The sequence below is a fragment of the Lynx rufus genome, unplaced genomic scaffold (assembly GCF_022079265.1).
Source record: "Lynx rufus isolate CCGP_SWC_20201006 ecotype Redwood Valley unplaced genomic scaffold, mLynRuf1.p SCAF_8, whole genome shotgun sequence".
Taxonomy (NCBI): Eukaryota; Metazoa; Chordata; class Mammalia; order Carnivora; family Felidae; genus Lynx; species Lynx rufus.
Window position 1 is genome coordinate 30,020,036 of NW_025814896.1, and position 16,672 is coordinate 30,036,707.

At 44.5% G+C, this 16,672-nt stretch overlaps 1 protein-coding gene across 1 annotated transcript in view; it reads right to left on the reverse strand.

The window, feature by feature from the left end:
• Nucleotides 1–16,672, reverse strand: part of DNAAF9 (dynein axonemal assembly factor 9) — a 131,559-nt gene that overhangs the window by 34,026 nt on the left and 80,861 nt on the right. The window contains exons 21-28 of the mRNA XM_047069165.1: nt 14,699–14,802; nt 11,213–11,359; nt 10,046–10,134; nt 9,530–9,631; nt 8,910–9,027; nt 6,937–7,025; nt 5,501–5,659; nt 8–133 (exon numbers count right to left, since the gene is read on the reverse strand). Coding sequence (XP_046925121.1) covers nt 8–133; nt 5,501–5,659; nt 6,937–7,025; nt 8,910–9,027; nt 9,530–9,631; nt 10,046–10,134; nt 11,213–11,359; nt 14,699–14,802 — 934 coding nt within the window. The remainder of the gene's footprint in view (nt 1–7; nt 134–5,500; nt 5,660–6,936; nt 7,026–8,909; nt 9,028–9,529; nt 9,632–10,045; nt 10,135–11,212; nt 11,360–14,698; nt 14,803–16,672) is intronic.

Sequence of the window (16,672 nt, forward strand, 5' to 3'; positions counted from 1 at the left end):
TATGTACCTGTGGTCCATGTAGCAGCTCAGGGGCTCCACACACACCGTGATGGCACCAATGGTGAAGGAGGACTTGACATTTGAGTCTGGATGGGTCTGCAGGGCCTGGACAACATCAATGACATCTGTGTAGCTGGGGGAAAAAAAGAGAAAGATTAGTTCACTGACTGGGGCCGCAGAATGGGGGAAGAGGGGCACACTGAGGGGCTGAGTGAGCAAGAGTGGAAGGAAAACCACGAGGAGGTACCTGTGACTAGGTTCCTTGGGGTCATCCCACTTCATGATTCAGAGCCCGTCCCTGCATCCCACAGTGTTTCTGCATTCCCAAACTCCATTAGTACTCCTAACTGTGCAAGAGTGAGTAGAAGAAGCCCCCATCACTTCTAGGAGTGAAGGGAAGCCTGCAGATGACCCTGGTGCTCTGAAGGTGGGATTGGTGTCCTTAGGCCTGTTTTCCAATCAACCTAGGAGCTTCGATGTTGGCCTGTTTCCTTTAACAGCTTTCCCCTCTCCTTCTGCTTCACAGAACATGCAGACAAGAGAGAATGGGGATCATCAGGTACCTCTGTAGGTCAGCAGACACATGTCAAACCCCGCTTGCATTTGTCTTTCCTGCTGGGAACTCCCTCTAAACTACAACTTACAGAGCCAACTTTAATTATTTTTAGTTAGAACGTAATATGTTTATCATTTAACTCCCCCATGCATGCTCCTCCCAAGGCCTCGTCCTTCTCAGCAGAGGGGACTCCATTCTTTTAGCTGCTAGGCCAAAAAATTTGTTGCGTCGTCATTGACTCCATTTTTTCTCAATTTTTAAACTATAACTAGAATGAGATGGCTGCTTACATTCTCACACTGCTACTGGGCCAGGACTGTCACCATCTCTTGCACAGATCACCCCACAGCCTCCTCAGTGGCCTCCCTACTTTTTTTTTTTTTTAATGTTTATTTTTCAGAGAGAGAGAGAGGGAGGGAGAGCGCGTGCACCTGTACACATATGTACATGCATGCGGGGCAGGGGCAGAGAGAAGGAGGCAGAGGATCTGACGCAGGCTCCACACTGACAGCAAAGAGTCCAATGTGAGGCTCAAACTCACGAACTGTGAGATCATGACCAGAGCCGAAGTCGGACACTTAACCGACTGAGCCATCCAGGTACCCCTCACAGACCTCCCTACTTCTGTCCCTGGCCCTGCCCGACCTGTCTTCAACACAGAAGCTAGAAGGATAGCGCTGACCCCACTGTGCTAAGCCACGGAGTGGCTTCATCCCACTCAGAGTCAAAGCCCAAGTCCTTACGGGGCGTCTGGGTGGGTCAGTTGGTTAAGTGTCCAACTTCGGCTCAGGTCATGATCTCGCAGCTCGTGAGTTTGAGCCCCACATCAGGCTCTGTGCTGATGGCTCAGAGCCTGGAACCTGCTTCAGATTCTGTCTCCCTCTCTCTCTGCCCCTCCCCCACTCATGCTCTCTTTCTCAAAAATATTAAAAAAATTAAATTTAAATAAAATTAAAGAAAATAAAAAAGCTAAAGCCCTTACCTCAGCCCCCGCGGTGGTCTATGATCTGACTCCCACACTGCAAGGACTTTCTCCTCCTACTATTCCTTCCCTTACCTCAATCTACCCATCCTGACCTCCTGGTTCTTCCCTGAACATGCCAGGCATATTTCCACCCTGGCATTCTCGGTCCCTTCCTGTGGTGCTCTTTTCCTCAGCTATCTGCCAGGCTTGCTTCCTTGTTCCCTTCAGGTCTCTGCTCAAATGGCATCTTATGAGAGAGGGATCTTCTGACTTCCTGCAGCCTATGTGACACAGCAACCTTCCTTTTGGCACCACCGGTCCCTAAGAAATTCTTCCCTACAGCACTGAACATCAGCTACATTGTATTTTCTCATTTATTTGTTTTTAGTCTGTTTCTGCAATAATAATGTAAAGTGACTGAATGGTGTACTCTATGGTGCCTAAGCAGGATAGATGAAGGAACTGGATGTTCAATCATGGGTAGACCCATGGCCACTCCAAGAAGGGGCCTTCCCTCTTTACCTCGTAGAGAACATTTTCCCAGCCTATCACCAAAAGGTCAGTTCCTATAGAGGGAAGGGAAATCAGAAGGCATCCTTACTGATCATATGGGCCTGGGTCCTAGCCTGGGCCCTTGGGAAGCCAGTGATGGTGGCTGGGGGGAAAGGTATAGCCTGCCTGAGCCACTCCCTGAGTTTCTACAAATAATTCATCTGCAAAATGGCACTTGGCTTTATCGCAGACTGTAATATTCACATCCCAATCCCCAGGTCTGCCTCTGTCCTGACCAACTAGCAGTACTTCAATCAAGAACAGGGTGTGCCTGGTTTTAGAGCTTTCCCACGAGGGCCTGGTAGCCAGAGAGCTGTTAGAGTGAGCCCTCTGCTCCCCGGTTTCTCCCCCTGCCTGGGCACACGTGTGGATGTCCACATGGGGTTCCTTCCCCTGGCTCTGCAGTGTCTAGTTAGGCCTGGATGCAAGAGAGCACCCCACACTGCCTGCATTGCCAGGCGTTCTGCACCCTTGTTAAGTAGGACTGACTGATGCTTGCACACTGCCCCAAATCTCTTTGTGTTCATGTTCACCAGATTTAACCCTCCTGGTTAAGTGCCCCAGCCTTGCTCCTAAGCATCAGTTTTCTCTCTCTTCTAAAAATAAGTTTCGGAAGCTTTTTATTTTCCATGTCTGGTATGAGCCTAGAGAATCCTTTCTGAGGGCAGAAAAGAACTGAAAGATTTACCAAATCCTGGTCATTTTGGTCATTTTAATATCCTGGGTTTTCCTTCAGAGAGGGTGGCTGGTAATTCCCAGGTTTTCAGAGCATTCCATTTAATGGAAACAAGGTTGAAATGAAAACAGGCCCCAAAATCCTTGGTGGAAGCAGTGTTATCGAGGTGATGAATGTGGGCACTGCAGCCAGGAACTGCTGTGGCAAGACAGGAGGCCCTTGGTGTCTGTCACTCACTACTTGTTGTGGGGAGGAGGCTGCTAGGCTCTCCCTCCCTCCTCAGCCCTTGCCCTGTAATCATCCTGGCCAGGGCCTCCCAACAGGAGGAGGCAGGCTTCACTACGGAAGGAAGCACACTGCTCCAGCTACCAGAGCCCGAACTCAATCACTTTGGCTAATAAACTGCCTCAAATGCATGATGAAGGAAAAAAAAAACCAAAAAAACAAAAACAAACACACACAAAAACCCCCGGTTCTTCATGTCTGCCTTTCTTGTCAGTTCTCTCTTTATTAAAAATAAAAGCAAAACAAAGAAACAAAACAAAACCCCAGTAGGATTTTTACTTTCTTTATTCTGAAACAACATACCCCATTCAACTGTCCTTTGGCCTCTGTTTTATGTTTGCAATTTAAGCCTACAATTTGGGCATGTGTTTTAGATTAATAATTCAATTTTTGTTTTGAGAGAGACTTTAAATGTAGATAATTTAAAGAATAATTTTTTACAATATTCTGGAGTATAAACAAATATAATCTCTCAAATTCCTTAAAATTATTTTTTTTTTAATTCAGATTTCTCCAGTTTTATGTGTCTGTCTGTAAGTTCTAGACAATTTTATTACCTGCATAGGTTCCTGTATCTACCACCACTGTCAAGACACTGAACAGTTCCACCACCACTTGGTTCCCTTGTGTTGTCTTTTTATGACCACACCCACCTTCTTCCTACCTCCCACTCCCATCCCTAAGTCCTGGCAACCACCAATCTGTCCTCTATTTCTAAAATTTTATCATTTCAAAATACATTAATTTTTAAAAGAACAATTAACAGCTCCAGTGAATGTCAAAGCTCAACACCACTGCCCCACTGCTGTAGGAAGTCAAATGGAACCAGGCCACTCTGGGGACAAAAGAAAACTGCCCTAGACCACAGTGTTCCCCCATTAACCCTATAAATGAAGATAAAAGCCATATCCAGGGACTATAAATCTCAATTTGAGAAACCTCTGGAGTCTCCCTTCACTGGCAACCTCAATACTGGGCATGAAGGTCCAGTCCCAAGGAGATGGTCATGCAAAAAGGAGGCAGCCATGAGTTCCCTGCTGAGCCTCAAGAGAATGGGCCTGGCCCATAAGAACCATGTCTTAGCAAGAGCCATAGCATTTTGCTGGTATTTCCACTGAGTCCCTCAGGAAAGCTGAGATCCCTAGCATCCTGGGACTTCGACTGCGCAAAAGCTGGGTCTGAGAGTGGGCTGGCCATACACGGTCACTGCAGTCCAGCACAACCAGGGCAGCTGACACTTTTGCAGACCTGTACTGCCAGAGACAAGGAGTCAACGATGCTTTGTCAAGTGATGGAAGATGGAAATGCCCTCAGCTGCACAATGGCAAACTGCTGAATTTGACTCCAGGTCCACACTCTCAATGACTCTCAACTCTGGCAGGGACCAGTCCATTCCTTTGACCATCAGAAGTGATGGAAAGCCAGAAGAAAACAAGTGGTTTCAAGCCTAGACTCTTGCTCTGTGGCTTTCATGACCTCAGCCCACAAACAGGACAAAAGGGCTGACAGAAGGGAAGGCCAGGGCAGGTGTGAGAACAAGGCCTGAAGAAGAGGAACGACGGCTTGGTGGAGTGCACAGTGCTGTCCACCTCCTGACTGAGGACCACCAGCCCAGCTTTTCTCCACTTCTCACCATCCATCCGCCCAGGAAACCCAACAGAGCTTTGGATCTGGGCCTGCTCTCTACTGGAAACAATTAGCCAATTGCAAACAGTAATTATTACGAGCACAAAAAACATAGCATAGCACAAAAGCGCTTTGTGAGAACTGCCAAAAGCTTCCGTATTACCAGCCATCATCAAGACCACAGACTGTGTTTTCCCTGACCTGGCATGCTCTCTTCTGGGCCTGGGGGGTGGTGGGCCTGCATAGGGCTCCTCCCTGGAAGGCCTTAGAACAAACAGGTCGAGGTAAACTCCTTTCAGCTAGGGTCACTGAAGCAGTGGTACTCACTCTGTCCAACCTATCCTCACAGGGAGCTTCCTGCCCAACTGGACTATTCATGTTCCCCACTGAGGGTCCCAGGAAAACCTCCTGGACCAGCCATCCTGGGAATGGTGGGGGTCGAGAATGCAGAGGATAGGGGCTGCCTCTGCAACTCCACATGAGGGAGGATTGAAACAGACAGCAAAGGAAGAGACCTCAGGGCCACTACTGTTACAAGAATTATTAAAGAATCTTGCCCAGAGAATCTCTTCCCTAATTCTCTACCGTGAGGATAGAGAATTTTGAGGATACCATCGTGCTGAAACCAAACTTAAAACTTGTGGGCAAGCTACAGCAGCTCTCTGGGCCACAAGATGGTAACCGGAGTCCTTGCTTGTCTGAGGCCTCTCTGGGTAGTGCAGACTCTGCTCATGCAAATGTGGAGGTCATTCTGTGTCCCAGGCTAGCCACACACAAAATACAACAGTAATGGCAAGGTCATCACCATTCCCATTGTCCCCGGAAGACTTCCAGTGCTCACCCTTGCAACACCACTAGCAGTCGAATCTTCTTGCGGATGTAGGCTGACTGGCGGGCAGAGCGGTTCTGCTGGGCCTCCAGGACACTGGAAAGGTATCTCTGGAAGTGGGCAGCATGAAAACATTCGGAGCTGTCCATGATTTGGCGGTATACCATCCACCTGGAAATGGCAAGTATAATCTCAGCATGGGGGCTGCCTGATGGCCGGGCCCCACAGACTCAGCCAGTGGATCCAAATGTGACCAGTACTTCCACAGACATTCTGCCCAGTGACCCCGCACAGGAGGCCTGGGGAGCTCCGTATCCTGAAACCACTATCACTGGAACTTTTGACAGGAAATGCCTTGCCACAGGGGAAAAGGTCAGGTAAGCACATGACCATTAATCAGACTTCAGAATTGAGAAAGACTCCTTATGACTGGGCAGTCATTTCCTGAAGGACCATCCAATAAAATGGCTTCAGTCTGGTGCTGAGTAAAATTTTTGCTAAGAAGTGAGCAGGGTGAAGAATTCAGACTATTTCTACAACAAAAGAAATGGAAACAAGGGAGGAACTGGCTAGCTACTTAGTACTTGTAAGAAGACCAATATTTCTGGAGCATCTCTGTAAAACTTGTCCAACCTCCCACATCTCCCTAAACTCCCAAACTTCTAGGTGATGTCTATCTTCTCCATCTTTTCCATCTTCCTTATGGCCTCCTGCAGGATGCCTTACTAGATATTAAATGCCTGTTCAGTTAGCCAGGGATGTTTAGTAATCTGCCAGCCATATGAAAGTGATGGATGAACGATCTTCCCAATTTCCCCTAAGCCAACGTGTCCCAGATGCACTGGAACGGATGCAGTCCCCTTGTGGTCAGGGACAGATCACACCCACCAGCTCCCAAGTTCTAATCACCCTGGTCCTGAGTTGCCCTGTTAACCAGGCACACTCCCTGGCCTTTGCCTGTGCTAGTTCTGCTGCTACAGTGCTTGTCTCCAGATTTCCAAAGACTCACTCCTCTCATCTCCTCAGGCCTCTGCTCAAATGCCAGCTTCTCAGTGAGGTCTTCCCTGAGCACCCAATTTAAAACTGGGACCTCCCTCCCAGCTTGGCAATCCCTATACCCTTCTCTACTTTGTTATCTCTGTGGCACTTTTCACTAGCTAATATACTACTTTCCTTGTCTGGTTAATTGTCTTCCTAAACTAGAATGTAAGGTCCACAAAGGCAGAGACATTTTTAGTCTGTTTTTTTTTTCATTTGTCGCCCACACTTAGAACAATGTCTGGCATATAGGACGTGTTCAGTATAAATGTGTTAAATGAATGGATGGATGGCTCCTGTGCTAATACCAATCACACCAAAGGCCAGTACATGTTGAAGGTTTCCCAGTGCCTATGTGGGACCAGGCATAGAATCCCTTTCCCCAAAGCAAAGGCAGCAGCAGTACTAACCTGCCATATTCCTTATGCAGAGTGACCAGGAAAGCACAGAGCTCGCTAGCATGACAGCCTGGGAGGCCAGTTACAATGCTGATAGTTACCTACATGAAAGAAAAGTCACGTGAGTTTGTCATTCAACAGGGAGGCAGCGTTGTGTAACAGGTTAAGAGAAATGATTTCTGGAACCAGGTTCTGTGGGTTTGAACCTCAGCACCAGCACTCACCTAGATATATGTCCTTGGGCTAATAACAGAACCTATCTTGCAGGTGGGTGTGATGGTTAACCGAGTTAATATATGTAAAGTGTTTAGAACAGTGTGTGTGGGACATAGCAAACACCACGTAAAATGTAGTGTTACTAATATAATTTCTATGCAGCAGGCTTGACTAGATCAGTTAAAATACCATGGAAAACACTGGGCAGAAAGGAGGTCTGAGACAAAGTGCCACAGGCTAAACTGGTGTGGTAAGTAAGCTCAGCCAAGGAAGAGGAGTGGCATGGGGATGTTTCTGTCTGGCTGCCCAATCCACCCAAGCCAAATGGCCTGAGCTAAGGAAGCAAACAGAATGTAGGAAGTACGTCTGAATCTTGACTAGGTGAAGAGCAGGTTGGACTGTCTTAGCCTTAACACACAACCAGATGAAAACAGGGCCCTCTGCAGGTATGTATTCTGAAGCAACTTAAAGAAATCCAGTGACAGAGAAGAGGTGGAGCAGGGGAGGAAAGGAACCATACACCTACTGAACAGTATCAATGTAAATTTTTAAAACAATTTTTTAATGTGTATTTATTTTTTGATATAGAGACACAGAGTGCAAGTGGGGGAGGGCCAGAGAGAGAGGAAGACACAGAATCCGAAGCAGGGTCCAGACTCCGACCTGTCAGCACAAAGCCCAACGTGGGGCCTGAACCCACAAACCACGAGATCATGACCTGAGCCGAAGTTGGATGCTTAACCGGCTGAGCCACCCAGGCACCCCTCGATGTAAATTTTTATTTCACAAGACTCACTGGGATGGGCTTGGTCACAGATGAGTTAGATTAAAGCTTAGCTCGTGGCAGTTACCACTCTAGTTGGTCACATCAGCACAAAAATGGCTGTGGATCTCTCTTCTTTTGTGGGAACCAGAAGTTTTCCCTCCTCCCTTCCAACCAGGCTCCTACTCTATATCCCTTACTGTCCCCGTGGGCAGTATTCCATGCAACTTCTTGTTTGTCCTCCTCCCCACCCTGATCCTATTCCTCAGCGCCCAAGTCCCTGGCTCTCAAATCACAGCACATGTGCTTATAGCCAGACACCGTCTTACTTTAAGGCCAGTCCTATAGCACCCTTTTAATGAGTAGGCATTTTCATTTTAAACTCTTGCCTTAGGGAAAAACCAGGCTTCTAACTGCTTGGTACTCCTATTTTCTTTTGCAGGTGAGTGTCTTCTAGATTTATGTATAAATAAATGCCCTCTTGGAGTATATTATGACTTCTGGTTCCAGAGAAATGGTGGGAGGGGTCAAAAGGAGGGGCATGTGAGGTGGGAGCAGATTAAAATCCACTCTTGGGAAGACAGTGTTTATAAAGTATCACCTTACCCTAGTGATGCCAGCAAGGCCCAATAAGGCCCTTCCTCTTATTAAGCTCAATGTGTCACCCACTTCCAGGTAAGTCCTTGTCACAAACAGAAAAGGCTGATGGGATGAGAGCACTGAGCAAGAATCTGAAAGACGTGGAGAAGCCAGGGGAGGGCATGGCAAGGTGCTAGGGCTTTATGGCTGCTACAGGGCTTGGCTGGGGTCAGTACAGACACCTGTACACAGTCACTGTACAGAGTAGGTTTCCTGTATATCATTACATCAGTATCCTAGGAGGTGGAGAGTCTTACAAAAGGGACCCTGCTTGAGCTCTTTTTGTTAACTGACACAGAAGATCAAAGGGCAGGCTATCGGGCTTATCTTCCTGTGAATTCCCAGCATATTTGCTGAGCTGCTGTACCTTGTCATTTTCTACTCGGTGAGAAGGGTTGATTTCAGCTTGCTGTAGCAGGACTGGGAGATGGGTCCTCATCACAGGCTCTCGACTAATGCTGCTGATGGCAAAATGCTGAAGAAACCTAGAAAAACAAAGACAATGCTAATGTTACCACTGCCAGCCTTGCCTGAATGTGCTCCTTCACATGAGAAACGCCTTATCTAACTGCTAAAAAAGAAACCTTAGACAGATACTCTCTAGAGAATAAAACTATATGGTGTGTCACTACTACTGTTTACACTGATCCCTAAGAAGCTACAAAGAAAAAGCAGCTTAAATTTTTTTTTAATGTTTATTTATTTTTGAGACAGAGAGAGACAGAGCGTGAGTGGGGGAAGGGCAGAGAGAGAGGGAGACACGGAATCTGAAACAGGTTCCAGGCTCTGAGCTGTCAGCACAGAGCCCGATGCGGGGTTCGAACCCACGAACCGTGAGATCATGACCTGAGCCGAAGACGGACGCTTGACCGACTGAGCCACCCAGGCGCCCCTGGAAAGAGCAGCTTAGAAAGGACCAACGCTGGGGTCTCTGACATTTCAAAAGCCAGACCATGAAACATCTATAAACAGAAAACCAGAGCTCACCAGTCCAGCTCTGGGAGTTTGGCTGGGAGTAGCTTTAGAGGACTCCGTTTCTCCCCAGCAGAATGGCTCAGGACACTGAAGAGCTTCTGCGCACTGGAGTGTCTGGAATATCAAAAGCTCACAGATTAGAACTCCATCTCCCTATAGCACCACACTTTACATAACTTGATGCTTTCAAGCCAGAGTCTTATGACAGAGTCAACACTTCCAAAATAAGCATCTCAATGACTTAAACACAGTGCGGTATTAGTGTGTGACAACTGGTGTACCCAGAGAGGAAGGCTTGCCTGAAACCCTTGGTAATATTACAGGTTTCTGATTCTTGGTGGATTTCATCTCTCTTGACTTCTGTTTCCCCAAGGGCACTGGCTACCTGCAAGTGGCAGCACTGAAATGACTGTGCTGGCCCTTTCAGAAGCCAAGACCCCTGTGTTACATAACGTAAGTCGTCCTGCAGAGAGAGCAGACACACACAGCTTAGGGAAACAAGCATAAACACTGAAGGCAGCCACTTACAATCTCTTTTGTTCCACAGATAATCCATCTTCCTGGATCACTTTTAAAGACAGCCCTGAGTTAGCCTGCTGTTGCCAGGGGGAGAAGACCTAAACAAAACAGAATTTGAGCAAAGAACACTTTAAACCCAACAACAGGATATGGAATCCACATGGGGATTTGATGGTTGTTGAAAATCTAGACTGTCAGGACAGAGAAAAACCATCATAACAAACAAGTTTGTTTCAAAAATAGACGCCTGAAGCAATTTTGTTCTGTATTTTTCAAAACTAGAGTTTCTTTCTGGGTTCCTCTCCCAGGGATTCTGTTCCTTCAGAAGCCAGGAAGCACAGAGGAAGGTGTCAGGTAACACTGTTCTGGCAGCATAGGCATGTTCTTCCCTGGTGATAGGGCCAGACAGAAGGAGCAGTTCAAGCAAGTCCTGTTTAGGGGCACAGAGATAGCTGAGAAGAATCTGAAGTGCTATCTCTATGTCCCTGGATTGAAAGGACAAGCACAAGGAGGTAGGAAAGATGAGCAGGCAGTAAGAGTAAGACATAGACTAGCCTGAGAGGCCACTCTGCAACCAGGCCAACCCTTCTCTCTTCCATGCTCTGTCAATCTGTCCTGAGAGAGGGACACTGTCCCCTTATAAGCTGCTGCAATCAGACCTTTCCGAGCATTTCCACCAGTCATGAGGCTGGCCATGTGTTTAACTTTGGCTACGGCATGGTCTCTAAGTGGGTTGTGTAATTCTTGGTAAGCTCTCTCACTCATGCAACCTGTACTGAGTGCCTATAACATGCAGACTGTCAGGTGGGACCATTCACAAGGGCAGGGCTTGTGAACCATGGGCAGAGACTGGGGAGGGCTAGAGAGCTCTTATCCAATAGGTATGGCCCAACAATTCAATAAAGTAGCTAAAAGAAAAACGACTCTAATTAGGATTTAAAGGGACAAAGAAGATTTGTCTTAGCAGCTAAAAAGCCTTTTGTTTGGTTCTTTTAGGTTCTCATCTCCCAATGGCAAAAGCACCATTCCAGGACCTACAGGGATTAGAAGCAGCCACTTCCACCATCCCAGCTCTGCCTCTCATCACCTCACTGTTAGCCCTGTGATGTGGCCTTACCATCTAAACTCCTAAGGAAAAGAAAAGTATTTGTTTTGCTGACTAATGATTGGTGTTACCTCTGAGTAAAATGCTTGGTATATCTTTGATCTGGGGAAAAGGGCAATCATCAGAAAATTGCTTGATCCATGGAAATGAACTGGGAGATGAGGAAGCAGAGAACTTTTGAACTCAATCAGAAGGGCAGCAACAACACTGGTGGAATCCTAAAGAGAAAAAAGAGGGAGCATCAGTGAGAAAATCCATTTGCATGACACTAGTCCTCATGATTACTGTCAGAACACATATAATGAATTTCACTGCAATTATTTTCACATTATGTGATATACTAGGGTTCAATTATGGATGGCTGGAATTATGGAATTATGGTATTGGCTTTCCAATACCCAGTTATGGGAGATACAGGAAGTACAAGGGTCTTTTCTCCTAAACTGAAAACGTCACCTCAAAACTCTTTCTATGGTATTAATCCCTTATCAGATTTACAATCTTTTTAAAAACAATCTCTATACTTAATGTGGGGCTCAAACTTATGACCCCAATATCAAGAGTTGCATGCTCTACCAACTGAACCAGCCAGGCACCCCACGATTTGTAAATATTTTCTCTCATTTTGTGGGTTGTTTTCACTTTCTTGCACTTGTACTTTGATGCACAGAAGTTTTCAATTTTGATGAAGTCCAATTTATATATTTTTTCATTTGTTGTCTGGGCTTTTGGTGTCATATTCAAGAAATCACTGCCTACTCGAAGGTCAGTCATGAGGATTTTGCTCCTGTGTTTTATACTCAGAGTTTAGTAGTTTTGGCTCTTCATTTAGGTCTATGCTCCATTTTGGTTGATTTTTGTATACGGCATAAAGTAAGGATCTAACTTCATTCTTTTGCATGTGGATATCTAATTTTCCCAGCACCATTTGTTGAAAAGACTGTCCCTCCCCACTGAATGGTCTTGGCACCCTTGTCAAAACTCATTTGACCATATATGCAAAAGTTTATTTCTGGGCTATTTTATTCTATTGGTCTGACCTTATGCTAATACCATATGGTTGTTTGATTGCTGTAGCTTTGTAGTAAGTACTGAACTCAGGAAGTGTGAGTCCTTCCACTTTGCTCTTTTCAAGATTATTTTGGTTGTTTGGGCATACCTTGAGGCTCCATATGAATTTCAGGGTGGGTTTTTCTATTTCTGCAAAAAATGCCATTGAATTTTGATAGGGACTGCACTGACTCTGTAGATCACTTTAGGTAGAATTGTGGTCTTAATAATGTTAAGTCTTCCTACCCATGAACATGGGATGTCTTTCCATTTATTTAGAACTTCTTTAATTTCAGCAATGCATTGTAGTTTTCAGCATATAAGTCTCCACCTCTTTGGGTAAATCTATTCTTAAGTATTTTATTTTATTCTTTTTGGTGTTATTGTAAATGGAATTGTTTTTTTACTAACTTTTTCAGACTGGTCATTACCAGGGTATACAAATACAACTGATTTTTTGGTGTCAATTTTGTATCCTGCAACTTTGATGAATTCATTTATTAATTCTAACAGGTTTTATGTGTGAATCTTTAGTGTTTTCTACATATAAGATCATTCCATCTGTGAAGAGAAATAATTTTACTTCTTCCTTTCCAATTTAAATGCCTTGTAATTCTTTTTCTTGCCTAACCACTCTAGCTAGAACTTCCAATACTATATTGAATAGAAGTGGCAAAAATGAGCATTCTTGTCTTGGTCCTGATCTTAGAGAAAAGCTTCTTTAAAAAATTGTTTTCATTATAAAAATAACATGTTCACTAATTAAAATGTTGAAAAAATATAAAAATAGAATAGAGAAAATTAAAAAAAAATCAATCCAAAGTTCCATAGTCTAAACCCAACCACATCTAACATCTTAGTAATTTTCCTTCTAGTCTTTTTTCCTATTCATTTACTGACTTGCCTTTTTCAGGCAGTGCAAAATTGTATTTATCTTTCTAATTCCATACCTTGCTTTTACTTTACTTTACTTTACTTTACTTTACTTTACTTTATTTTATTTTATTTTATTTTATTTTATTTTATTTTATTTTATTTTATTTTATTTTTTGAAGATTTTATCTTTAAGGTTACCTGGGTAGCTCAGTCGGTTAAGAGTCCGACTCTTGATTTCAGCTCAGGTTATGATCTCATGGTTCATGAGTTTGAGCCCCAAGTCAGGCTCCATGCTGACAGCCTCTCCTGTGCATGTGCACTCTCTCTCTCAAAATAAATAAACTTAAAAAAAAAAAAAAAAAAGGAGAGAAAGAGAGAGAGAGAGAGAGAGAGAGAGAGAAGTAATCTTTATACCCAACATGGGGCTCAATTTACAATCCAGAGATCAAGAGGCACATATTGGACTGACTGAGCCAGCCAGGCACCCCCCAGGACCCTGCTTTTAAAACTTCATTTACCATCAGCACCTGCCAAGTTGCTACAAACTATCTGTGAATATTTTCAAAGATTGCATCCCACTATCCTCTAAAGCCACCCCTATGGCTGGACATTGAAATTACTGCATTTCTCCTTGCCAATAGAACCTTTTATTTATTCTTTGCCAATTTACTGTTTTACATGGTAGTGTGAGGCTGTTTCTGATGTACTTCCATATATCTGCTAACTTTATGTTAATAAAGACAGAATCATTAATAGAAAATAATTTGTTCTAATCACCAAAAACATTTTATCCAGTTTACTTTTTTACTTTTTAGTAAATTCTCTCCTTGAGACTTTCTAGAGTTTCAAATTATAAATTAGTCTGATAAATTTTATGTTATATCCAAATAATGAAATACCATTCGGCAATAAAGCAACAAGAAGGAACAGACTATTGATACAAACATGGGTGAATCTAAAAATCATTATGCTGAATGAAAAATGCCAGACTCAAAAGGGTACAGAATGTATGATGTCCATTTATGTAACATTTTATTTTATTTTATTTTATTTTATTTTATTTTATTTTATTTTATTTTATTTTATTTTATTTGCTTACTTTGAGAGGGAAAGTGAGTGTGTGTGCACACATGCAGGGGAGGGGCAAAGAGAGAGGGAGACAGAGAATTCCAAGCAGGCTCCACACTCGGTGCAGAGCCCAATGTAAGGCTTGATCCCACAACTGTGAGATCATGACCTGAGCCGATACAAAGAGTCAGATGCTTAACTGACTAAGCCATCCAGGAGCCCATATTAGAACTGCAAACTGATCTACGGTGACAGAAAGCTAATTGGTAGTTGCCTGAAGCCAGAAGTGGAGGGAAAGATGAACTGCAAAAGAGCATTAAAAAAGTTTAGGGGTGATGGAAGTCATCTGTATCTTGACTGTGATAGTGGTTTCACAAGTATATACATTTATCAAAACTTTAAATGGATATAGTTAACCGTATTTAAAGTATACTTCAATAAATTAAATTATTGGCAATCCTGCCCCATGGTGGAGGAACAGGGACAGGGAGTTATTTGGTTTTCACCTCAGAAGTGTGAGTATCCTTCTGAACATCAAAGCCATGGACTGGTAAAACACCTACCCCATCATAGAATAAAATGGAATTCATGTGATCCTTGGAAAGGATGATACTTCCGTGATGACGGTGAGAAAACAGAAGACCACTAGAGAAGAAATGCACTTTCCCTGGAAGGAAAAAAGAGCTGGTCAGAGCTGGAGGGTTGGATCTTGGGGGCTAGATCCCAATGTCCTTACAGGTACCAGGGCAAACCACAGTGGTAACTAGAGACTAGTATCTGTAATGCTTAAGTTACACAATTTTCCTTAAATGTTTTTATTTATTTATTTAATTTTTGAGAGAGTGAGAGCACGAGCCAGGGAGGGGCAGAGAGAGATGGAGGACAGAGGACCTGAAATGGGCTCCGCGCTGATAGCAGAGAGCCCAATTCAGGGCTCAAACCCACGAACTGCAAGATCATGACCTGAGCTGAAGTTGGACGCTTAACTGACTGAGCCACCCAGCACCCCAAGTTAGATGATTTTTATGCTGAGCCCCGTGCTCTGGGGAAGCTGATGTACACTCCTAGAGCTTCAGAGAGAAATGAGGCATCACAGTCTTTGTAAACAAATTAGAAAAAACAAGTAAGTTATCAGCTGATGGGGAGAGGCAAAATTCACATTGACTTGTGGGTGTCTTCTACGGGAACACACTGAAAAAGACTTTGGGGTATGTTTGTTCTACCGCTGAGTTTATAAACTCTGCTTCCTCCTATTTTGGCAGAAGGTGGCTTGGCTCTAAAGAGACCACATCCCTCACTTAAGGCCCAACAAGAGCAGTAGGGTCTCAGCTGAAGGACAGTAAAGGGAGCCTAAGGGTCCCTGTGGCCAGCAAAGGAATATCTGAGTTAGGCAATAAGGGGATTCTATACACACCAGAGACCTGTTGTTCTATATTCACAAAAGATGGGTGGGATGTAGACACTAGATGTGGTTTCTTCAGTTCCGAGGATTCAGGTCTAAGGAGAACTGTTGTTTTCTGGGTGGTCAAGGTCATACAGAATCGCTCACTATGGGCCCTAGGGGGCAGACCAAGAAAGGATGAACAGCTAAGATGACAAGTGTTAAGGCTGGGTTTGGAAACTGAGATGAAGCACCCAGAGCACCCATAAGACTACAGAGGGCAGAAGACAAAGAAGAGGGACTGATTCCTTGAGCTGTAGCTCTAGGAATGCAGCCCCAAAGCTTGAGATTGTAATGAAAAGAAGAACAAAGGCAAAGGTGAGGAATTTTGGAGACTTCAAGTTTTCCTGAGGAGGTGCGGTTTCAGGAGGCAGAAAGGCCTAACTGAGTAAGTGTGCTGGAGTGTGCATGTTAATGGGGCATGAAAAGAAATAGGGGAGGTAGAGGCAGCTTTTAGGTACAAGAGGAAGGTTTGGAGCCTGAATACCAATAGACAAACTAGATGCTCAGTTAGAGGGAAATAGTGCTAACCTTAGCATCTGGGGCAGCAGCAGCTGCCCAGTTTAAGGCATTCAGGTTCAAGGCCTATAAGCCTCACAACCTCTAACAAGTAGAGCCTGACCTCTTTTACATATAGGCTTGCCCTATAGGCTTCTTGAATAGAAGCCACCCACCACCCAGCTTCATCCTGTATCAGTGCCAGGGTTCTTCATGGCTGCTCCCAGACCATTCCCTTCCACGATGGCACAATATTTTCATTCCCTCAGACACACAAGCCCTTTCTTCCCTTCAATGCTCACAATGACTACCCTCCTAATCATGCCACAATGTTTCAAACAACCAAGACTTCCATCCCTTCTTAGAGATCCAGGGGATGACCCACACCCCATTCTGGACTCACTACTCCTCAATCCCAATGCCACAGCAGTAAAACAGAACCCAGAACATCTTAACCTCTGAAATCTTCAGCTCCAGAACCTACTCTTGGAGTTCAACATCCTATCATCCTTTTTGCTATCTCACTTCCCAAATCTTATCCTCTGATGTCACTGAGCCTTTGAAACCTCAGGCCCCCAGTTTTCCCCTACTGCTCAGA